Genomic DNA, 25057 nt, shown 5'->3' on the forward strand with positions numbered 1-25057 from the left:
AACGATTGGGCACCGGTGATTAGAAACATTCCGGCAGGTTAATGAAAGATCCACGCAGAGGAAACGACAGGTTTGTCAGAAGCAGAAATGGCATTAAAGGTGTATTTGAGGGAATTGAGGGTGTTCTTTTCTGTGCAGAGGATGAACCTTCATTCCCGAGGTAGATGAGATTCTGCAGCAGCTCAGGTGGATACATAAAGACAAGCAAGAGAAACGGAGTGTTAGGAAGACCTGGAGTGACGCAGAGGAACAGGAGCACATACAGTTCTCACACGAAGGAGCTGCATTGTTGAGAGACAGGGCTGGTGACACTGAGGCCTTCGGTCTCACACTGCAACCTCAAAGCTTCGGATTAGTACACCAACATACAGTTAATGAATGCAGCCAACTGTGTGAAAGAGAGGAACCCCGTACATTGTGAAAGCCAAATCAAGCCATCCGGGGTGCCGCATGCACAGTCACATAGAGAGAGACATGACGTGGTAGTTTCCTCTTAAGAGACAGTGTTAGTGATTGGAGAGGCCGGTATCCCGGACCTGCCCCACACAGCCATGCCAGGGCTGGCTCCCCCAAATCCAGGCTCCAATCTCACAAACCTTCTGCCATCAAGGGGTCCCCTGGGGGGGGCTCCTGGAGCTCCGACAGGATGGGGAAAAAGGGCACGGCCGTGGGGTTCAGGTCCGAGTTCGGAGCGGGGAAGGGGGCAGCCAGCGGGGAGAGTGAGCTGACAGCCGGAGGAGTTGGGGCGGAGGGGCTGAGGACTGGCGAGGTCGGACTCTTTGAGGAGGAGGAGCGGGATTTTTTCGGCTGTTTCCGCTTTTGGCCTGCAGCCTCTTTCAGCTCTTTAGGAGAGGACGCGGGAAGGAGGCCTTGGGTGTCTTCAGGGTGCTCCTCTGACAGTGGGGATTCAAGAGTAAAGCTGTCCATATGAGAGGGTGTTAAAGGAGGAGACAATTCCCCTTCAACAGGTATGAGAGGGGAATCTTTCGTAGTTACATGGATGTTGTCTTTGCTAGACGTTTCTGATGATGGAGCAGGGGCCATTTTACCAGCGGGGGCCTCAGGTTGTGGAGAGGTGCTGGTTGAAAGAGGAGACTCTATAGACAATGGTGGGGAGGAGGGCACAGGCCCAAATGAGGCCTTCTGGCTGGGCATACCCTGGGCCTGTTCGCCTTTAGGACTGGGAGGGAGAGCCTCGCTATCTGTGGAAGGAGGGGTGTCAGCAGTAAAAAGATCTGAGGGAAGAAAGGACAAGCCTTCTTCGGCCTTCGCCGGAGTGGGGCTACCGGCTGCTAAGAGGGGGGCCACAGGGGTGCCTGTGCCACCTGCGGAAAAGGAATTCTCCAGACCAGGTGACTGTGGGGGGGTCTCTTTGGGCGAGGGGCCTGTTCCCAGATTGGGAGATATGGCGGTGGGGCCAGCAGGGAAGGGCTCAGGGCTCAGTGAGGAAGTGGGAAAGGAGGCTGTGAGAGAGAACAGGTCCTGAGTGAGGGAGGAGGGCATGCTGGGAATGAGGCCGTCATCCAGGCCTAGCGGGTGGGAGTCCTCGGTGAGGCAGACGAGGGGGTCCTGCATGCCGGGGCCGGAGGTGTCCATGGCCTGGGGGCGGCTGAGGGAGGGCGCCAGCAGCTCCGCCGCTATCTCTTGGGAATGAAAGCCCGGAGTGGACAGGGCCGGATCCTGAAGCACAGCCCATTCTTCCGGAAACTTCTTTCTGCTCCTCCCCTTCTTGCCCCTGCCACCTCCTCTTCCCCAGTCTTCGCGTTCCCAGCCCTCCTCTCTCCGAGGGGAGGGTCTGCGGGGGCTGTCGGTTGGCAGGGTGTTCTCGCCCAGATTATCCGCGGGGCCCCTGTTCTCCAGGAGATCGTACACTTCCTCCCGGGGCCTCCTTTTCTTCTTCTTCTTCTGCTGCTGCTTTCTGTCGGCCACCTCGCTCTCCCTCTCGTCCCCGGCCCCCATGCTCTGATGGTGGGGCCACTGGGGGTCCAGGGGGCTCTCAGCCAACTGGCTGGCATGGCGACTGATCACCGTGGATACGCTGGGGGTGAAAGTCAAGTCCGTCTGCAGCCCGCCGTGGACCTCCCAGGGGTCACCCAGGAGTCCTCGTGCACAAAGAGGGAAGAGAGAGTTACAGTGATGAGACCTGGACACACCCCTCTGATGTAGCTCCCACCATTAATAGATTAAAAGGCTCACACTAAAAAATACAAATCCCAGAATCTCTAATTAAATGTGCAGTGAACAAAAGTAAATAAATCACCACAGCCACTTCACATTCAAAAAGCATTAAAATAATATTTAAAAAGGTGACTGTGTGTCTCGTAGAAAAGGTCACATGATATATTCTGCAGATACAAACTCAACAGTCCAAAATTCTCTCTCACGATGAGTGCCATCTGTGCTCTCCTGAATGAATGAATAATAAAAAGTTACGAGGCATTGATTTTCAGTGCTGAAGATGGTTAAGTAGGGTCTATTTGTAGAAATGATGCTGGAGGTTGTTGGCCATGTGTATAGCAGGGCGATACAGAGCGTGTCCACTTAAACGCACACACAAGGAGTGCCTGAATGCACAGACAGATACACAAAGAGGAAAGCACAGAACAACGGGCCACTGAGAGCCAGAGACAAACAAAGGAGCAGACAGAGGTGACGAGTGGGGCCAGGCCTCATGTGACACGAAGTGCCCAGCACCGACACACTCTTAGAACCAAATGCACCGCACGCTGGCACACACACACACAAACAAGTGCACCCTTCCATCACACACACACACACACGCACAAACAAACAAACAAGTGCACCCTTCCATCACAGACACACACACCTACACACACTCAAACACCCACACACACACACACACACAAATGCACTCAAGCACCCACACACACATATATACACAAACACACACACACAAACAAGTGCGCTCTTCCATCACACACACACACACACACACACAGAATCAGTAGGATACAGGGACTGAATGTCACAAAATAAATGCTTTTGACAGAAAAGGACGTAAAAAGCTCGGTGGGCAGCACAAGAATAAAAGGGCATTGTCATAGCAACCCAGGGTTCTACAGACACTGCCTCTCAATCGGAAGGACTCATACTGTAGCAATTGCGGCCAATCACAGGCTATTTAGGGGAACCTCATGCCTGCGCAAACAGCACAGCATAATGAGGCCATTCGGCTCTACAGATCCGAACCCCGACCCCCGGAACGGTCGCAATGCAGCCGTGGCAATGGCGGAAGCCGCTGCGGCAAGCGCGCGGGTCCGTGGCCCCGGCCGAACGCTCCGCGCCTCCACGCTGGCGGCACGGCCGTCTCTGCTCCAGTTATCGGTGTCCTTGAGTTTCTTACTCTAACTGCTTTAGAAAACCCAGCTCTCCCTAAAGCGGGGGAGGACATGTTCGGGACTGATTGGACAAACACACATGATGCACACCGATGCACTTTCTCAAAGTAACAAGCACGGCGAGGAGAGGCGCACTGTCGAGTCTCTGTTGAGTGATCCAGTGATTTAATGATGGCACGGGGCAAGGGCAACCGCTCCCTTAAGAAGTTATCCAGGTGGTTTGGGTTTTGGATGCACGACTGGCTCACACGGATTCAAATTCTTATCGTGATGCTGCTCAGCGATTCAGCACAAAAGCGAATAGAAATGTACTCGACGCTGATCATTCTGGCACAGCTGTAGACACAGACGTAACCAAAATGCTATGGCATGTGGCTATAAAATTAAAATTAAACAAATAACATAGCAATGGCAGAGAGCAAAATTGGATCTTATTACACGGGACTATCTGAACCACATAATGTCCACACATGCTGAGAGGCTTATTATTTGGAACATAAAAAATGGCCTAGTTCAGGACCAAGGTTTCACTCCAATGGAGTTCCTGTGTGTTACACAGCGTTACACAGCGTCAGCCTACAGGAAGGTGTTCCCGGTCCGAGCCAGAGGGAGGTTTCCCTGCGGGGCGTGTGCAGCAGTGGAGCTCCATCCCAGAGACAGCGCACAGCTGAGCGGCTCCTCTCCCAGGGTGTGACTGAGGGATTGAGGTCTGTTAAATCCCAGTGAGAGCGGGCTGCCCGCTCCGTGCAGCCGCACCGCGCGGCCACGCCCGTTACTAACGCGTCGGGAGAGCTGCTCAGCGGGGACTCCAGCGGCCCGCGCGGTAAGACCGGCAGAGGATCCGCTCTGCGGCGGCCCACGGAGGAGGAGCCAGGGCTCTGCCGTAACCTGCTTATGTTACTGCTGGATGACTTCCACTGCGGTCTGAGCTCTCTTTGATCTCTGTACGCGCTGACTGGTTCTGTACACACACACACACACACACACACACACACACGCACACACACACATACACACACACACACACACACACACACACACACACGCACACACACACACACACCCACACACACACACACACACACCCACACACACACACACACACACGCACACACACACACGCGCACATGCACTACATTGCGGCTCTTTCATGCTGTTGACCATAGACACACTTTCCCAGTGAATAAACAGAACAAGAGCCTTGAGCTAAGCTACAGACCTTTGCGGATGCTGATTTGGCACGGATTTGTAGCATTAGACAACATAAGGGCCTTTCATGTATGAAAGCTGTCATGCACTAAAGCGGAACAGGAGAGAAAATGACATTGACCATCACCATCCACACTGCACTGAACTGTTATGAATCCTTTCCAGCACTCCAACTCAATGATAAAGTCTGAATCTGGCTTTGCACTCAACACAAGCTTTGGCTCTTTGGCAACTGGGCTCCTTCCACGAGGGAAATGGTGGGTTTGAAAACAGCAACGGCTCCTAGGAAGTAATCGCTGCATTAGCACCTCCAAAAGACTCACCAGGGGCTCACAGGCTAGATTGCTGTCGGTGCACGACATGACTCTCCTGAGACAATCTAATTGCACGTTTATCTCCGAACACGCTGTACCCCAAGCTGGCAACATGCTATTCTCATTGCACACATCAGGCTGCCAATATGTTTTACCACACGGCCTACTGGCCAGGCTGCTCTGCACGGTCCTGCCTGCGGGTGGAACACTGAGACCACTGGAAGAGTCTCCCTAAACTCCACATCTGGCCTATTCACCACACTGCAGTACTGACAAAGGTTACGTCTATGTTTAGTCTATGGTTTCTGGTTTCTGTAGAAATAGTGGATTACATCATTTTTAGATGAAATTAAAGTGGTATTCTTACTTGTGGCACATGCATACACACACGTGCACACAGACACACAGACACACACATGCTCTCACACACACACACAGGATAGAAGAAAACACAGACCATTTCAATAACCTGTGGAAATAAGAAATCCTCGCACACGTTCCTGTGAGAGTCCGGTGGTCACCTGACCAATCAGAAAGTCCTTTCCCTCCCTTACCTGGGGAAGAGAACGGCGGGGGCTGTTTCTGGGGTTCGGAGGCGAGCGACAGGGGAGACTTCTGAGGCTCGGCGATGCTGGGGGGCCTCTCTGTCTGGAAGGGAGCCATCCCCACATCCATGTTCACCATTCCGGGCTGGGAGAAGCCTGTGACACAACAGATAAAGCCATGCGGAAGAGTGGCTTCAGTGACAAGGTGCACAACGCACACATTACTAAACCTGCAGCGCTGCAGACCCTAGTGAAAACACGCTCTGGTGAAATCAAAAGGGAACTGGCTGTGAAGGGTTAACCAATGTATAAGCATTAGTCATCCTCTCCACAGCTTGTGCAAGGTGTCTCCAATCTTGCAAGCACAATTAGACTATTGAGTGCCATGCTCAAGTGAACATTAATCTCAGACAGCTAAGGCAGACAAAGGCATTTGAATGCCTCTTCCCCTGCTACACTCCAAACGCATTAATATGCATTCGTCCTCTCTAATCAGGACCGCCTGGCAACATCTTCCCTGAAAAGTCCAGACCAAATATCACGGGCAGGAGAACGGGAGAGGATGAGGGGAGAGAGTTTTCCGCGTCGCTGGCGTGAGGGACGGGGAAGCCGACCCCCTCTCAGGTCCTGACAAACGGAAAGACGACACGGCGAGGCATCGATCGAAGCCGCCGAACGGTCGGCTCAAAACGAGCTGCGCCATCACAAAATGGCTTCCGTTTGCGCTGATCCCCGGTGGTTCGGCGCGGATCCTGATCGCGTTTGGCACGCGTGGCGGCGGGCCGTTCTGCGGCAGACAGCGCCCTCACACCGCCGACTCCATTTTCAGACCCCCGACTCAGAGAGGACGCGTGACTCAAAGTCACAGTGATCCGGTTCATCTCAGTCTGAAATGCCATTTCGCCTCCATAATAACGCCTGTCGCTACAAGACAATCGTGGCATTGTGACCGAAGGACAGGAAAACAGCCTGGCAATTAAATATAAACAAACCTTCTGCATTCCCACGCACAGTGCATTATACTGCAAGAGGTGAACGTGGAGTTTTAAGTGTTTTGCTCTATTAAGTAATCACAACTTTTCATAAAATGGCTTGAAATGGTTTCAAACATTACTTAGCATTTACAAAAAAAAACAAACAACTACATACTTTTGTCTGCAAATCTTCAATGACTTAAAAAAGCACAGTGTTGCAATAATCTACTGCAAGTCTGACCGTATTAAAAATATTTTCTAACAAAAACACTGATTATTGTATCGTGCCGTGATCAGGGTACTGTATAGATTTTCCCAGATCACTCTCTTTCAATCATTATGACCTACTTTATTACTCAGTACTCAGAAGAACACAGATTTAATGTGCTGCATAACCAAAGACAAGAACGCAAAAGCACCGTGAAAGCATCAATCAACAATGGATTTATCTGGGTTGTCAGTTCCCTCGTGGCCACAACAAAGCAAGAAGAATAGAAATGAACTAAAGTGGTGACTGATGTAGCCAAAATGCTATAACCATACAGCAAATACAGTCTGGTTATTTCACATGGGAGCAGTAAAGATAATGACCTGGGAAAGTGCCCATCAGGCCCCCGCCTTGCATCTGGGGGGCTATTGGCTGGCTGTCCCACTGATTCCCAAACCCAGACATCATTGAGCCTGTGGAGAGAGGGAGGAGCTATGAGAGGCAGACAAGGGCGAAGCTCGCTTAGTTTACAACCATCGATCAGACTGACTAGCAGACAGGGAAGAGAGCGACTGTCGAGACTAAAATCATTTAGCGCCAATACCCAGAATGTCCTGTTTTGATTATGAAATATTCACATCCTGAACAGTTAAATACATGTGCAATACAGCTATTTGCAGGATGCCTTGATTAAAAAATCCAAAACGTTTCTTCTTAATGGTTATATCATTTTAAATTCCACTCTCAGAATCGGTAGAAAAACGGTAGAACTGAAAAACGGCTACAGCTTGGTACAGCGACGCACATCTAAGATCCTAAATAAAGCCGTGCTTTAGAACGAGGATGCTCTACTGGGAGAGATTCTGATTTATGAGGACCTGCCAACTCGTAGCCTTGGTAAAGCTCGACAAGGACTCGGCGGCTGGCGAGGAAGCGTACAGAATTAAGTTAAGAAGATTAAGGGGTCCGCAGCTACCGTATAAACAGTCTCTCGGAATTGCTAAGGCATTGTGGGAGTGTTACGGCTTTGGTTTAACATCACAGATGTGTTCTGAGCATATTACAGCTACAGGAGTGTTCAAAAATGGCATGTGTCATTAGGTGCAGCACAGGGTATTGACAGTGGTGTATGGAAACAAAGAGAGAATTCCTCTTACCTGACAGAAAATCTGTTGCGAAGACACGCTGTTCTGTTGGGTGGGGGCGCACTTCCCCCTGTGGTTCCGGGCGCTGCGCTGCTTTCTGTCCTCCCAGCGTCACTGCCAGACCTGCTGTAGCGGAAAGAAAAGTCACCCCACATTAGTTCCCTCTGATTGTTGACACATCACATATACAATACACCAACCATCGTCTAATTACATGGACGATATTCTACACTCACCTTCAGGATCGTTTTGAACAACAAATTATGCAGCATCTGCTCCTGTACACATATCCTGGTATTTAACAGTAGTGTTACCCAGGAAATGAAAACGTACTTTTTCTTCTAATCCGTTAGGCTCTGTATTGTGTAACCATCCAACTTTAGCGACCAGGACAACAACTGAGAGCTGTCTTTTAGCAGTGTGAGGTCCAGACTTCCCAATGATCTCACATGACAGCCCGGGCATCAGCGAAGGCTCGCCCCACACCCGGCCCGCGATGCTGTCTCGGGGGGGGGGCTCGGCCCCCTGTCCGGCTCTGGCAGGCCCCTGCTGGCGTTTGGGTGGACGTTTCGATTCAGCCTCAGCCTTATCTAATGTGGCTGTTTCGCCCGCAGTGAGAGAGATACATCCTTAAAAAACAACTCCCCCCCCCCCCCCCAGCACCCCCGCCCCCACCGCACCGCCCAGCCAGAACAAGAGGCTGACAGTGACGAGAGTGGACAGGACACCACCAAGAGCCTCTTTCCTCCACCACAAACACACTTCTCCTGTTTCAACTTTTCACTGGAAATTTCCATTAGCTCCATGAGCAGCAGACAACACTAAAGCTAACAGTTTTGCAGATATACTGCTGTCTGGTCTCAATCTTACAGGACAAAAATGAATCTTAATATATATGACCTCAGTCCAAAACATATATTGAGTGTCCTGACATATTGACTGTTTATTGTCTGTTGTATGTGATTTGATGTTTTGTCTTGAGACTGAGGACCAAATCAGAATAAGTGATGCTAATGCTTTTATATGCCATCCTCTGGGCAGAACTTGCATCCAATGCTGTATACATTCTTTTAAAAAATAAAAATCAATCAATCAATCACAATTAATCAACTAAAATGACTGTCAATCATGCAATCAATCTGGCCTTAAACTGTCATTAAATCAAAGTTTTTCTACAATAAATCAGTGAGGCATTTGTCAATGATGGCTGGTTGCCACTATCCAGGGTGCTTCCTAAAGGCACAGAGGAAGACTAGCCATAAGCACACTTTGTATATTAACACAGACACATGCACACACACACACACACGCACGCACGCACGCACACACACACACACACACACACATGCACACACATGCGCGCAGACACACAAACTTGCCACGATGCAAAAACTGCAATTGATGAATTCCCAGTATCTTGGCTCCATTTACCCAGCCGCTGTAAGTATAGTACACTTGGCCTATATTTGTGTCCTTTTCAAACTGCATTTACAGTTTGGAGATATGCATTGTTGCTGGAGACAATTTTAAGTAATGTCCAGTTTGTTGTTCCAAAACCAATTCACTGCCTACAGTAAATCAACTGCACTATGGCTGTGTTCACCCTCCCCAGGCGACCACCTCTGCAATCCCTTGGGGGTTTTCAAGGGGATAATAACAAATTCCCTTTCTTCTCCGAATCAAACCGCTGCTCTCTGCAGTTATGCGTAACGCTGAAACACTCAGAAACCCAGCGTGTTGCTTCGCAGGTCCCCGCTGGCCTCCCCGATACGTGTGCAAATAGCGCGCGACACGAAGCACGTCAGCGGCTCCCTCGCCCGAAAACGCCATTTCTGCACACCTCGCAGGAAGAAAGGAGCTACTCAGCACCGGACCCGCAGGTCCTGTGGCGTCGAATTACACCACTTTAGAGAGGAGGCCACTGAAAGAGAGGACGTGAGCGCTAACGCTAGCGATCTGAATGACTCATTTACCACATAAAACTTTCATGAAACGCACTTTGATGCTGCGTGTAGCAAAAGTTCAAGGCAACGTCAAACCTGGGCTGCTTCGTTCCTGTTTCTGGCCAGAGTGGACGGTGCCGCTCTCTCAGAAGCTGGAGAGGATGTGCTGATCGCATCAGCGCTCAGATGGCGTGCAAGGCCGGAAAGGGCCAAGCACATTTCTTGGATCGATATTGAGCGGAGCACGGGCTAAATGTCAGGATTACAATGCATTTGCAGCTTGTCCGTTACAGGGTCGCATGAATATGCGCAGTGGAACAGAATAAGCTGCACTCTAAAGCTGGAAGAAGAGAGATATGCAAATTCATAAGTTAACTATGCTAGGTTAGTACACTACGTAAATGTACATTACTACTTAATGATGTTTCATATATGCTCATTCGTATGTGAATGGGTAAATTAGACTTAACTTGTTCATGGCTATGAATAACTGTTACATAATAAGTATTGTACCTTATTGGACCTGTGTTTTGTAGTTGTTCCAATGACCTTTGGTAGGCAGTTATTGTACGTTGCTTTGGATAAAAGCATCTGCCAAATAAATGTAATGTAATGTAATGTGGCACTGTTGCTCCTATTATTTAAGTGGACATGCATAGACTCTTGCATTGTAAGTGACTTTGGATACTAAATGAGTCTGTCTGCTAAATGAGTGTGATGAATGTTATGTAATGTAATGACAGGGACGATTAATCCTTGGCTTATGGTTGTATGTCCTGGAGCGTAACTGTTTTTTGATGGACACATGTGATGGAGCCTGTCCAGGCTAGGGCTGGGAATTCAAGATTCTCGAGACAGATATGAGAAAGCTGTTTCCTGAGGCTCAGCTTCCAAAATTCTGAGGGGGACACTGCCAAGTAACACAGAACAGCATAGGAGCGAGTGTTAAACGGTCACTTATGCTAAGAGCAGAGCTAAGCCTGTGAAAACGCACTGAAAGTGTGGCTCGGGTTCAACAGCAGAAATGAAGCAGCCAGTGCACCGACGGCTCCAGGCGCCTGGGCCCCAAACCGCTGAGTCACACTCGCAATAGCGGACAGGACGAGGAGTCATCACGACCCCCCTGCTGCTCGGTCAACAAGCCAATTAGCCGGCACATAACCAAACTGTGCCGAAAAAAGCCTCGACGTGCTTTCCAGCGTTCTGAAAAGAAAATGAAATAAAGCCGGCCGGGGGCTGGGGGGTTACTGGAGGGACACCTCGACAGGGAGAGCCATATTTGGTCGTTGTTCACCCTGAACGTCTGAGTGCTTTCGCCTGGAGTCTCTTCTTCTATGCTTTAGAGCAGTCGCCCTTCCCTGCGTCTCCTCCCGCACTATTTCGCTCTGTCTGACCCACTTCGGCACTGCTGCACTCCTCCCGGCGCTAGCTTTCTCGTTCTCTCACTCTCCAACTCTCCCGCTCTCTATACATCTCTCCCTCCCTCCCTCCCTCTCTCTCTCCCTCTCTCTCCCAGGACATGCGGACCTCGCTCTATATTTATCCCCAGTCATTACTCAGTCAGGCTGCTTCCTGAAAAGAGTGTGCAGCCGTGCGATGGTGGAAGTGCGCGGAGGAGCGCGGCGGTCGCTCCGCTGATGCGCGGTAAGGGCCCCTCCCACTGCGGCGGATGCGCTAATCCCAGGCTAAAGCGCCGCCAGGCCGCCTATGTAAACCAGCGAGCGAGTTAACAGTGAGTGAAGCCAGCGCTGCAAGGGCCTGGAGCAGCCATCAAAGCACCCCTCCCCTCTGGCTAATGACCACACCCCTCTGCCAGTCACTGCCTTTGAATAAACACCATGCAGGTGGCAGATGTCCTTTTAGAACCAGGAGTTACGCCAATCAAAAGCGTTCACATTTTTGTACTCTCAACTCACAATCCTTTCTCGATTGCTTACAAACGCCTAGGCTCAATGGGAGCTGACTGCAATGTGCAAACTGCCCTGTGATTTATAAATTTGTTCAGACAAAGACAGCATCAGGACATGAAAAACCTGAAATAGAGTACTTGGGCCTACACAAATTAAAACATGAGCGTGAGCCCTGCTTGTTTCTGCACAGCTGAAGAGGGCCGTCGCTTCTCGGCACACGCTCCTGTGCTGCTCCTTTGCTGCTCCTGTGCTGCTCCTGTGCTGCTCCTCACCCGGACGGTTACAAGTGAGAAGCTGCACTCACAGGGGATTATGCCAGGAAACGGGAACATAAAGTGCAGCAGAAAAGCTAAGTATCCCACAGGACTTCGCCCCGAAACTGAAGCGGTTGTTTTCTGGTTTTAGTTTTTTTGTTTTTGAAACGTCCCTCTGCATTTCCGCCTTGACCACGCTCAGTCCGCTGCGGGCCGTGTGGGAAGACCCTGGCGCTGAAGGTCGATGGGAGCGGACCCACAGACAGGCAGAAGGAGGCGTCTCCCTGGGGCTGAGTATGCGTGGCGTGTAGCGGCCCCCGCGCGCCGCACGGTGTATGCTCCTATTTGCAAATCTGCCTGTGACGGCTGCCGTGAAGAGCCCTCTACGACATCGGATTGATCTCTGGCATTCATCTGACGTATTAAGGCCAAGCCTTACATAATTTTTCGAGGGCTTATAACGTTCATCCCACAAATAAGAACCTATGCAAAAATGCCGGGGAGGATTTGGCTGTTTGGCCGGGGTGGGGGGCTTGGGGGGGGGGGGGGGGGGGGGGCAGGTTCTTGCATGGATGTGAATCTGGATGAAATCATGAAGTAAAAACCTCTGGACATGCTACCGCACAAATTCCCTTAGCCTTACCTAAGCCGTTAGCGTTATCACTTCTGAGGGACCAGAGGAAATCGTGCTGAAGCACAAGCCAGCACAAGCCTCAGGAAGGCGATGCTGCACATTTCAGAGGCTGACCTGGAAACTCATGGAACTTATTTTGGCTCAAGCCTCCACAAAGGTGCAGAGGTCTGGTAAGCCAACAAAGGCCTGACAAAAAAAGTTGGGGATGAGTTAAATTTCAATTCACTGGACTGATTGAATTTAAAAGGAACTGACCTTCAGTGATACAGGAAACAACAGTGAATGGAGAAGCAGTGAGCATGTGAGATTCCATAGAAGCATGCTACTGCAATACTGACATCGAGGTTAGTTCGACGGTCCAGGAGTTGCAGGTCCAGGAGACAAGATGCACTGTGACTGTGACAATTTTGGTGCATTTAAATTTAACCTGAATCTGTGAACGCATGGCAAGCTTTCATTCACATGCACAAAGTGACAAGGAAAGGACTCATTGTGCGTTGAATGTCATTCAAGCCTTTCTAAACTGTTTACAAAGAAAAAAGCACAACACCTGTTTTGCAACAAATGCACACACGCCCTGCGGTTTTACCACAGCTCTGCTGGCTGTCTGACTCTTTTCCTCCCTCAGGACATCAATATTCGGAGAGTCTCAGCACGCCACCGGCTCTGCTGCACTCCACAGGCCTCGTCTTCCAGCGCCCTCCCTCTGCGAAGAGCTTCAGTTCAATCCATAGAAGAATGAGTCATAACGGGACCTCCGTCGGCGCATTAATGGACGCGCGGGCAGGTCGGAGCGGAGGCCACCGCAGCAGCGGGGGCACTGTGTCAAACAGCGGCGGGCGCTGCCCAGCGTGGTCCTCGCCTTTGGCCGGGAGGTGGCCGCCGGGTGCCCGCGGCCTCAGAACGCTGGGGAGCCTTCCTCCGTGTTGGTCGGGAATCTCCTTAAGCTAACGTCCGAGATGGCATCTCTGGAAGGCTGTGGCGTGGTTTATTAAGCCATCGCTTCAAAGGATTTACTAATGTTTCAGGGAAAAGGGCTTCCTGCTTTTTCTCTACCTTGGACAGTTAGCATGTGCTATCTATTAGAATGTATGATTTCTCTAATTAAAATATATAGTGCATGGGTAAATATTGATTTGTTCCATAGCCCTCTACGGACTACGACTCAAGAATCACCGCTTTGTTGAATCGCAACAGAACTGCTGAAAGCAACATCAGCATCACCTTAGCATTGAGCAAACAGGTGGAGTAGTTGTTCTGGATCTTTTTCATGGTCTTCATTACAGAGAGGTATTTGAAATGAAGAACTTAGAGACTACCTGCATAATTAAACAAGGGCAGAGAGAAAGAAGGAAGAAATCTGATTGAGCAAAGTGCTACTGTATCTGCAGTGCAGCGGCCCACATCAGCCGCCGCGTTACGGATTATTTTTAGGCCCCACAGCCTGCGTTATTTCCCTTCTTTATTTATTTACTGTCATAGGAGCAGGCGAGCCCCATTAATCAGGCTCCCAGCGAAGCCAGCTGGGGGGCGTGGCTGCGGCTGAGCGCCGGCCCACTCCTGGCTCCAGACAGGGGCAGAGCCAATCCCCAGCCAGGCACACATCTGCTGTGCGGTAGCTCCACCTACAGCTGCAGCCCCGAAGTAGGCCAGGCTGACCCACATGGTTCTGCCCCAGAGACTTCCCTAGCGAGCAGCCAAACAGAGCGATGGCACATCCCAGCTCCCCGGAGACCAGGGCTAGAGCCACCACACTGTCACACCCTCACAGAGCAGCGTGCCAGAGTGGGGAGAAGAAGTTTAAATAAGACGGGATCCATGCAGGATTCCACACTCGCAGAGTTTCTCTTTACTTGATTCTTCAGGTTTTATGGGGGAGAAACTGTACCCAGGCAAGAAGAAATAAATGTCTAGAGTTGGAACTGCATGAGCAATTCCTTATAAGATAAGGACGAGAGAGAGAGAGAGACAGACAGACAGAGAGAGAGAGAGAGAGAGAGAGAGAGAGAGAGAGAGTGAAAGGAAATGAAAGGAACGTCTTAAACATTCAAGAGGCAAGGTTTAATACACAAGAGGCACTGTTTTCCAAGGTGGTTTCATAGTTGTGTGATCCTTGAAATAAAAAGGCCAGCATGTGTTATGTAATCACACAAAAAATCTCATCTTGAACAAAAGAGGCTCTTCAGTCGGCACCCTGATAAATGCGTTCTGAACGCTGTACCATTTTTCACACCTCGCAATCAAGAAAACAAAAATCCCCACTGAGTGCCGCGCGAGGAGTCTCTTTCTGTACGAGGTCAAGGAGGAAGCGAGACCGGGCAAAAAATAAATCTTAAAGAAAAGAGATCAGGAAACACAGAGGAGAGAAGGACAGGCTTCGAGGGGGGAGTCACGGACACACAAATTCCGCAACGGTTAAGGCAGATCCCGTTCGAAAGGGAAAAATAACTCAGAGCAAACTCTCATCTGTGTGTTAAGAGTTTATTAGTACAGAGTATGAACAGAGAGATTATAAAAGGCGCTGGGTTTGTCTACACAACTACAGCAGCGGGCGGGGCCACAGCCTTTCACAGACCATTGTGACTGACAGAGAGGCTGAGGTCAGAGTGGCAAAATGGGATGTTGGTCCACTGCGTACCCTGCTCTTCTTCTACACACTTTGACAACACGTGTGCAACATGGTTGGTGCTCTTTTACACAGCTAAACATCAATCAGTGACCAATTTAATAGCCGTTTCTACTATGGGTCTTTGAATTATTGTACTATACCTCTGAACAGAGTGATTGAGAACGAAAATGGGGTCACGGAAAATGGGAAAAGTGGGCGAACTGACAAATACAACCACCTGCTACCACTGAGCAGCATGGTGACCAGCTGTGAGGTCCACAGTCACAGGTGTGGGGACCAAAGTGGAGAATCAGCTTCTAATGGCAACCAGGTCAGCAGTGACCCTGCCCATCTTCCAACGCAGGCCGAACGTCCACCACGGCTCCCCTGACCCTCTTTAGCTATCCTCTTTCTTTCTTTTTGGATTTCCTTTTGGAATAATCATGCTACACAGTACGTATATCTGTGTAAAGATAGGTCAGCTGTGTAGTAGGATTTACTTTTGTTTACAGGACAAATTGTTGGGTTTGTGTGGCTAAATTTACACTTCTTGATGACACACAGGCCTACTGTGCCTTCTAGGGGATATCGCACAATTGCATTCCAGAGACTAATGGTTATGATGTTCTCTTCCTTCTCTACTAAGCCATCCAGGAAGAGAGCATCTGCTAAGTGGCTGTAATGTAATTGGAAAAAAGTGTGCTCAATGGTGGAGAATCATCGCAACCAAAGCTGATGGCCCAGTAACAACAAATGTTCCCTATTGTATGCGTGTGACAAAAACAAAATGGTAAAAAACATTGCCCATCAACAATGTCTCAAAACAACATGGACAAAGCAACAGAAAATGCATTCCAAAAATGCACAAACCAAGGTTTCACAAACAAACAAACAGAGACACAAACAAACAGCTCTGTTAGTGATTAGCTGCAAGCTCTTATCCGAGTCAAGGATAAATCATGTGTGCAGTGTACGTGTGGGTCTGTGTTTGTATGTGTGTGAGTGTGTGTCTGAGAGAGAAAGACAATGGCAAGCAGAGAAGAGAAAGAAAGAGAGAATAGACAGATATTCATAGACTTACAGCTGTCTCTCCTCATGATAAACCTGCACACAGACAAACGCACAAGCAAACCCACAGACAGCACGAATCCATTCACTGTCACTGAAGCATCGGAGCGCAGTAGAAAAGCAACCTTGGGAGTCGCTGTCATGTAAAACTGCTGAGAAGCGGTGACATCAGAAAACTTTTTTGCTGGCAGTGTTATTGTTTGTGTGCTGTCACGACCAGACCGCGCAACGGACGTTTCCTCCATAAGGACTGGAAGTGGCCAGAAGCAGGAGAGGACACTGGGATTGGCGTGCGATTCTGTGAGCGTCTGTTCTCTTCGGAGAACGTGGGAGAAGGTGCAAGATAGAAATCGAACACCATCCTGTCCTAAATTTCCTTTCGCAAAGTTTTCTTGACATTTGTTTTTATCGAGTGAATCTCTCCCTCCTCCCTCCCTCGCGGTGCTGTGAAGCTATCTGATAATCCCTTCTGTGGGGCTGTGTAAACTCCTGGTCTATCTCTGAACCATCTCTTTAATCTACCTCAGCTCTCCAGCCTCAGTGCTGTACGTCACCCCTCACACACAGAGAGCTCGGCAGAAACGGAAACTGGACTGGGTTCTGACTACAGGTGATTATCAGTCCACTTAGGCGGCACTGATCACTGCAATGGGAAGTGTATGTGACTGAAGTGAACCCTCCAGGAGCAGAAGATAAGAGGAGCCCAGATAAGGAACATGTGCAGGAAGGCACCCGGCCCAGATCTGAGGGGGGGTGGGGGGGGGGGGGGTTGCACTCCCATGCCAGCTCTTATCCACAGCTATGACACTGCCACAGGGTCTCACTTTTTTCTTTACTCTGAATGGACAATACAAAAAGTCCATTAGGATTGGCGATCTGGTGTGCGTCCGCCAGCATCATTTGGCTGGTGAGACAACGGTGTTCTGCTATTTTGTCGGCGTTTAAGTGCGACTGTGTGTTTTTGGCATTTCTGGTGCTGCCCCCCTCCTAGTCTCCTCAACCCTGGATGGGGTCCCACGAAATGAGCTGAAGAGGGGGGGGTGGTGGGTGTAGGAGCTCTCACAGTTCTGATAGCAGGGTGTGAACATTTGGAGAAGGGGGGGGGGGGTGTCTTCGGGTTCCTACTTAGCCTGCAAGCGATGGCAGAGGCAGTGAGGGCGGGGGCAAGGGGCGCAAAGCCGCAACAATGGGGGGGGGGGGGGGGTCAGTCAAGTCTGCGGCACGCTAATCCTCTGGAAGCGTAGGTTTGGGAGAGAGAAGACAAGAGGGAACAGGGAGGACAAAGATGAGGTAAAAGAATAAAGAAGGATGACAGGAAGGATAAAAATGTGTGGTAAAGAAATAAAAATGAAAAGGAGAGGATGAAAATCAGAAGAGGAATGAGGGACCAGAGAGGGGAGATAGAAGGTGTCAGTTATGATGGAGGACAGAGTACAGTGGGCATGGTTGAGGGGAGGGGGGGATAAGGAGTGACAGGGAGAGAATAAGAATGCTGGTTAGTGGAGATTCACAACAGGATCAGAACTGCCCACAAACCCCGCCCACCACAGGCATGCCAAACAAGCCCCTCCATGCAGACCCCGTACTACGCCATAGCATAACCAGTCAGGTCTTCTGGCTTCGGCTTACAACTCATGTTCTCAATGAATTGACCTAGTTCACTGTTCTACTGGGTTTCACTTCTCCCCAAACGACAGCTAAATAATAATGATGATTAATGCATCTGATGTACATCAAAAAAGCCTCCACAGGTTAAAAAAATATCATGTATTGGCGCAATGGCGCCACCCTGAGGACATTTTACTAAAGGCGTCCTCTAAAGATTATTTCTAATCCCTAAAATGAGAATAAGTCTTTACATAACCTATTTCAAGAGTTACATAACCTATTTAGAGAGTTCATCTTATTTAGAATATCTGCAAATTCATTGTGTGGTATTCCAAAAAAGCACTGTCATTCTTTCAAGGTGTTCCCTGTTCATCACATCTCCACATTAGCTTACAGACTGTAAACTGCTGAGAGCTCATCATGAAAACGTCCACGTTATAACAAAATAATTGAAAACCTGGGTGGCAACCAAAGCCCACAGAGTGGAAGATGCACTCAGAGCCACGCCCACTGCCTGAAGCCCCGCCCTCCTGTACACCACAGTCCTGTCGTGGGCGGGTGCGGGTTCTGCCAACCACAGCATGCAGATGCACGTGCAGTGTCCCGGCGCTTAGTGACATCACAGAGGTGGGAGGGGCACACCCACTGTTGGTGATATACCAGCATTCTGCAGTCGCATGCGCAGGCCTGCCAACATGCAGGGCAGCCAGGTATAGATCTTTCCCTTCAAAGCTTTTCGCTTTCTCCAGTCAGAGAGAGTGGTGCCCACAATGTCGCCAGAGGGCAACACGGGCAAGCGCTCATTTCTAAATCAATTTTGGATCCGAAAGCGTTTTTCTGAGCGATCTGCGTTAAAAGCACTTTCATCTGACCTGCGCAAAAAGCTTTGTGATGGGCTACTGCAGTTTATACTGGCTCTCTGCCTCATGCACAAGCTCTCCCATCCCCCTCCCCCATGCAATTACAACAGCAAACACACAAGGGTAGTATTTTAAGAATGACGCATGAAAGAAAATGTTGAAACTAAAAATATGAAACGGATTCAACTAAAAATAAGGCACGAACGCATCCACACACACGCACGCACCCAAATTACTGATGCAAACGCCTACGTACATACACTGAACTCAGCAAGGATCCTAAAAAATTGGCCAAAAAATCTGTCAGTTATCTGACTAACTAAATCACCAGAACCTACATTTAGACAATACGCTGTCGATAAAGAGTAAGATGATAGATGAACACACAAAGAAAACAGCTTTACCATGGCGTCAGTTCCTCAGTCCCTGTTTATGATCCCCGCAAGCCGTCCCCCACAGGGTGAGGCAGTACACCAGGGATGGGAAGACAGCCACGACTGCACGCCCAAGAGCACTGGGCCTGCACGCCACACTAACAAAATTCTCCCCAAGGCATGTACCCCCGCTTTGACTTGCTCTATAGGGATGCTAAAAATGAAAGCCAAAGGTCTCTGCCCGTCTGGCTTAAACAGCACCTCAACTGAAAAGCCGGGACGCGCCAGCCAGCAGCACACAGGGAGAATGCCGAGGCGGATGCTATTCCAGCTTCTTAAAATTTTTTGCGTCGCAGAAGAACGCTAATCAGATTAAAAGAGAAGTGTCACTCTGCGAGGAGAGGAAACTGCTGAAGAACGAGAGAGGCTGGGATTAACGGAGGGCTGGAAACAGCAGGAGGTAAGCCCAACGTGGCTGACTGCGCAGCCAGACAGAGCCGACAGCGGCAGCCGTACCTTATCGCCGGGCTGACACTCAACAGCAAGCCACTCAGCTGACGTGAAAGAGGAAAAAACGCAGAGAGCTTTACGTGAAAGGCCTATCTGGGCTTATTTAGCCTGAGCGTGCGCTACCCCTCAAAATCCTGCGCTCTTGCACCGTCAGAGCCACCCAGGAGAACAGCGGCTGCATATCTGCACTACTGGATTCAGTGGTCCTATTCAGTGGGAATTCAATAGGATCTTTTCTATCCACCATCTTCTTTCTACCCATGTACCTGAAGCAGTAATATACGAGATTTGTCTGCTCCACACCTACATCAGCCCCATGCACGTTTACTGTTTAAATGTGTTTAACAGATGTGAGGGTGTCAGAGATCGATCCCCGCTGTTCAGGATGAAGAACACGCCGGAGAAACAGATTTCCTCCTCGCTGTAACTGCAGCCACTTCACTTGCTCCTGTTTTTGTTTAACTTTGCGGCTTACCGCAGGACAAAACCTTTTCGCGCACAGTTTTTCCGCTGGGTCTCAGTGGTGCTGCCCTCTGTGGCCCAGACGGTGAAGACCTCATAGGTTTTTTTTCCAGTGACTGCTGAGGAACTGTCATCTTTCAGCACACAGTCCACCATATTCATCGTTCTGGAGGGCACAGACTAAACAGCCAACGGGAATTTGCGCACTTCTTCAAAAGCCTAATTTTTCCTACTTCTTATTCCGCTCGCAAGCAACTAAAATAAGAACAGCGTAGCCGCACTGCAACTGTATCCATCTGTATTCAAAACATGCAGCAGCTTTAATACTTATGCTTAATACTTTAGTCAGTATTCCAGCAGCTTCTGTATGCAAAGCTGTAAATGGGGGGATCAGCTTCTTTTAGACAGAGGAAACACAATCACAGGGATTTCAGAACCCAGGAGCACTTGAGTCAGAGACTGGCTGGCATCCATGACTGCTGCCCAAATGTTCGACGTTACATGTTTTGTAAATGTTTGATCGATGATGCACGAGTAAAATTGTTTTAAAAAACGTATTGAATGGAATATTCAAGAGAATGGTACACTACAGTACACACCATACATAAACTTTCAAAAATCCTCGTAAGTAAGTTTTACTCACACAAGGAAGATGACCAAGAGAAAACAAAGACACGCACACCAAAAAAAAAAAGTTAAAAATCATAACCGAACTAAACAAGGACAGTAAAATAAGTTAAGGAGTGAAATGGAGTGAGAGACCAGTCAGGGACCAGCTCTGGTGGTCAGAGGGTGAAAGAGCAGAATTTTAGCTTTACTCTTACCAGGGTTCTGTGCCCCATGGGACTGCTGCTCTCCATTTTCCAACACTGGCTCTGCATCTGCTCACACACACACGCACACACACACGCATGTACGCACACACACACACACACACACACACACAAACATACGGACATACACACACACACACACGGACATACACACACAAACAAACACAAATGCACAAATATGCACACAAACACGCACACACACAGACACACACACACACACAGACACATACACGTGTTACTGCCTGAACATACACACACCCTGGAGGCCTCATGCGGGCGTGATCACATCCGGACACGGGCTCTCTCGTTCCAGTTCTATCACAGGCATCCTCTTTGCTCCCTACGTAAAGAGGCACAGACTGTGTCCAGGGCAGGCACGCTCACACACTATCAGAGGGACACAGTGAGACCGCAAACAGACCACCGAACCGCAGGCTTCGGGTGACACAGCACGACACTGCCACACGACGCTGGAAGACCCCCAGCTTCACACAACATTATTAATCAGCTGTAGCTTCCCAGGGCCGTACAGCGCATGACCCACACTTACAGACCCGTGAGTGAATGTACGGATCATCGCTGCAGAAGTTCACCGAGTGTTCGGTCTGAAGGCCTCCCAGCCGGGTCTCAAACCCCTAATTCCGTGATGATGATTGCAGGTCTCTTAACCACAACTCATCACCGCACCTTAACGTGCAGCATGCTTAAGAGACGGCTTACAGGCCCGAACAATGACTAGGGATTAACTGCTGCGTCTCTTCCCCGGGGACCTCGTGAGAACATGAAGCCCTGCACTGAAATTTAATTTTCTGAGAACCCCTAACGCTCACCGACACTTAGAAATTGTGACCGGTGAAAGAACACGGGAGATTTGGCACGTTCTCTCCATTGACACTCGTTTGCCAGAAATTGTTAAGATTATTGGAACAATGAGCGGTAATCTCATTACTTGGTGAGCAGGTATAGTAGAAGCACTTTCCATCCATTCTGACAACATGAACTTGACCTCATATCAGATGAGTGGGGTCTACCGTCTCTTTCACCATACTGCAGTTGTTGGTACTATGGTGTTGCTGTATTGTGGTTATGCATCTACATCGATCACACATTTTCAGTCTTCTTACTCTCACTCGTAATGTTAAAAAGCCCAACTAAGGAATGGGGCGGGAAAACAGCTTTGGAATATATTAGAAAACCACTGAATATTAGAAAATATTAAAATGCAATATATCTGATCTTTGTATAGTACAATGAAGAAATGTTGAAATTGACTGTATTTTGGTCCTATCAAACCAAACTAAACTTTCTCTTTGAACAGATGCTGACATGAGAAATGTGAATATATGTGTACAGTTCACTTTCATGTCTTTTTATCCCTGGACTTAAATTCTAGTCAGAATGAACTGTGAACCCAAACAGTCCATGTCAAGTCCATATCCCCTCAACTTGGCCCAGACCCTTCTCCCCCCCACAGCCTCTGTGCACCACCCACTCACCGTCCTTCTTGTCGTCGTCGTCCAGCAGGGGGATGTAGTCCTTCTTGCCCACCGTCTCCCCCACCTGGTCGTCGAAGGTCTCGGCCTCGAGCGTAGCCACAAAGTCCCTCTGCACCAAGTCCTCTGGGTCGGACTGAGGCACACTGTCAGCCAGAGCATCGCTCAGACTCAGGTCCTGGTCTGCCATTGTCCTGCACCGTGCGAAGAAATAAAATAAAACAGGAAACGGAGGGGTCAATGGTCACGAATGAACATTTACACAGTGCCTTGGTAGGGCTGCATTCTGCCTCTATCAGTTCACCTCATCTCAGCCATACTGTACATCTACGTGTGCAACTACAGTGTGAATTTTACAGAAACAAAGGAAAGGGCGACACATTATAACATTCATGCAATCTCCACCACAGGAATACCTCAGAAGTGTTTTGTTTTATATCCCATAGTTCCATGCTCTTCTAGTCCCACAGGCACACAACAGGGTAGGTTAGCGTAAAACCTGAGATGGCTGCTGGTGTTAACCACGGCCGGTTAGGCCTGACATCTCGACTGAATAAACAAACAATTACATCTGCAGCCAGGGGCACAGACTGTGCTCGAAGGCACGTCTGCACAGACAGCAGCTGGCATCTCCCCGGCTGTGGCCAGCAGGGGGCAGACTCTCAGCAAACAGGCCAAAATGCACTACAGCACACAGCTGGTCTGGGACATAGCCAGATGGGCACAGAGCACACCACTTCCTTAAGGCTTATCTGCCCTGAATGCCCACAGAGGACAGCAGAACACAATGCTTTCCTTGTGTGAAATCAGGGACACATAGACAAGAGCAGACAGAAAAGTCCAGTGAACAGGCCCATTTAGGATTGCCAGCCATCGAGGCGCAGCAATTTATAGTCAGACAAGTGTCAGTTTAGTCACAGTTTTTTCAGTCGGGGCTTATTGTCAGTCCTTGTGTAACTGTGTGTAAATGACATGAACGACTGCCCCCTCCTCCACGTTGCCATAATTCCCTCACAGTCCACATTAATTTGGTCTGACGTTCCGCTCACTTCGTCTTCTACTCTTCTTCCCCACCTTCGTTCTCCATCTTTCTCCAAGTCAGTCTCCTGAAGTCCATCCCTAATTTTATCCCCTCTCCCTCCCTCCCCCCAGTTCTCAGTCAGTGGGATCAGGAGAGTGTGCCGACTGACGTTTCAGGCAGAGGATTATGGTACCAGCAGTGCGGGCGGGGCACATGCACACCCATAGTGTTATGATGTCCACCATTCTCTCCATTCTAGAGGGTGCTGGGTGGGTCGTCCTGTTAAGGCACTGTTGTAGTAAGCGAATGAGGCCCATGGTCCGGTATCGAATCCGGGCCGTGTCGGTCCCGACTGGAAGAAGGCACCCCCAAAGGTACCCCCAAAGGCTGCCCATTGATCTGTGTGTGAAGTGTCTTCCTCTGACTCACGTCTGTGCAAGCCTGCCTTACAAACTGCAGTGTGTTTAGTTTAGTGAACTGTTTAGCTTCCCAAACCTGTTCCTGAAGATCTACTGTACTGTCCTGTAGGTTTTCACGTCAAGCCTAACAAAGCACACCTCATTCAACTTCAAGAGACTGCACTGAGATGCTAATTAGCAGAGTCAGGTGTGCCAAATTAAGGTTGAAATTAAAACCTCCTGGACAATAGATATCCAGGAACAGGGTTGAGCAGGCCTGGTTCAGCAAATGCACAAGCATAGCACAGTACAACAACAAGCTCCACTTTGACTTGCAAGTCCAGAGGGCGAAGCTTCAGCATCAACACCTAATGATAAGCTGTTTGTGCTTGTCTGTGCTCTCCTTAGCAATCGCAGAGGTCGTAACAATAAGAAATAAGACCTATTCTCCAGTCTTTCTTGCAATGATCCCAGCAGGTTTAAACTATTGATGCATAAAAAAACCTGGAACGCTCCCAAATCTGGAACATGGACTGAAGTAAGAAGACCTGTTCTGGGTTTTACTCAGCTGAGTTATCCAGCCAACTCCATAATCCTGCTTTGTGAAATACCCCCCAGATCAATGACTGGCCATTCCACATTTTGGGGAAAAAAAATAAACATATACAAAGGTTCACTCTACTCTATCTCAGCTCACACATCGCTACATGTCCCTGCTGGGGATCAAACCTGAACTTCACCCCCCTCACGTGAGTTTAGGGGTTATTCCATCCAGAGGAGAATGCTGCTGTGCTATTCTGAGCTGTTCCCGTGCAGCCAGGCAGCCGAATCAGCCGGCCGTATCGACTGCTCTTCACTCATCAATCGCGTTCCCGCTGCCCCTCCCTCCTCCGCTCCCACGCTCACATCCTGTTCCTGTCTGACAGAGTCGGCTGCAGGTTCCCTAGCTACGCTCTTGGCACAAAGCATTCGACAGCTCCCCCTGGTGGAGACGTGACCACTGCAAGGCAGTAGAGAGCTGGACGAGACAGTTCAGTGTAAAGGGAAAGGGAGACTGAGGAACTGCATTGACACATAATGGAAGGTGTGAGCAGTAGTGCCAAATTAGAGGCATAATCACAGGTTATTCTGTACTGGGTGTCTAGCCCTGCTCTGCCCATCTTTCTTATCGTATTGATCTTTCCTTAAGTCTTGTTTAGTGAATTGTTTAACACAGGGCTGCCCAAACCTGTTCCCGGAGATCTACTGTCCTGTAGGTTCTCACTTCAAGCCTAACAAAGCACACCTCATTCAACAGCTAGAGACTGTACTGAGCTGCTAATTATCT

The 25057-nt window shown here is 49.3% G+C and overlaps 1 protein-coding gene across 8 annotated transcripts in view; it reads right to left on the reverse strand.

Moving 5' to 3' along the window:
• LOC118224817 (microtubule-associated protein 4) overlaps positions 1-25057 on the reverse strand; it is an 85144-nt gene that overhangs the window by 44843 nt on the left and 15244 nt on the right. For 4 of the 8 annotated variants that reach the window (XM_035412552.1, XM_035412555.1, XM_035412551.1 and 1 more), the window contains exons 2-7: positions 22315-22505; positions 20810-20866; positions 7767-7880; positions 6993-7082; positions 5437-5583; positions 597-2102 (exon numbers count right to left, since the gene is read on the reverse strand). In XM_035412552.1, coding sequence (XP_035268443.1) covers positions 597-2102; positions 5437-5583; positions 6993-7082; positions 7767-7880; positions 20810-20866; positions 22315-22501 — 2101 coding nt within the window. In that variant the 5' untranslated portion in view covers positions 22502-22505. Of the gene's footprint in view, positions 1-596; positions 2103-5436; positions 5584-6992; positions 7083-7766; positions 7881-7990; positions 8336-20809; positions 20867-22314; positions 22506-25057 lie in introns of those variants that run through there. The other 4 variants (XM_035412554.1, XM_035412553.1, XM_035412559.1 and 1 more) reach the window with 4 other exon arrangements.

Source organism: Anguilla anguilla, chromosome 4 (genome assembly GCF_013347855.1).
Source record: "Anguilla anguilla isolate fAngAng1 chromosome 4, fAngAng1.pri, whole genome shotgun sequence".
Classification (NCBI taxonomy): domain Eukaryota; kingdom Metazoa; phylum Chordata; class Actinopteri; order Anguilliformes; family Anguillidae; genus Anguilla; species Anguilla anguilla.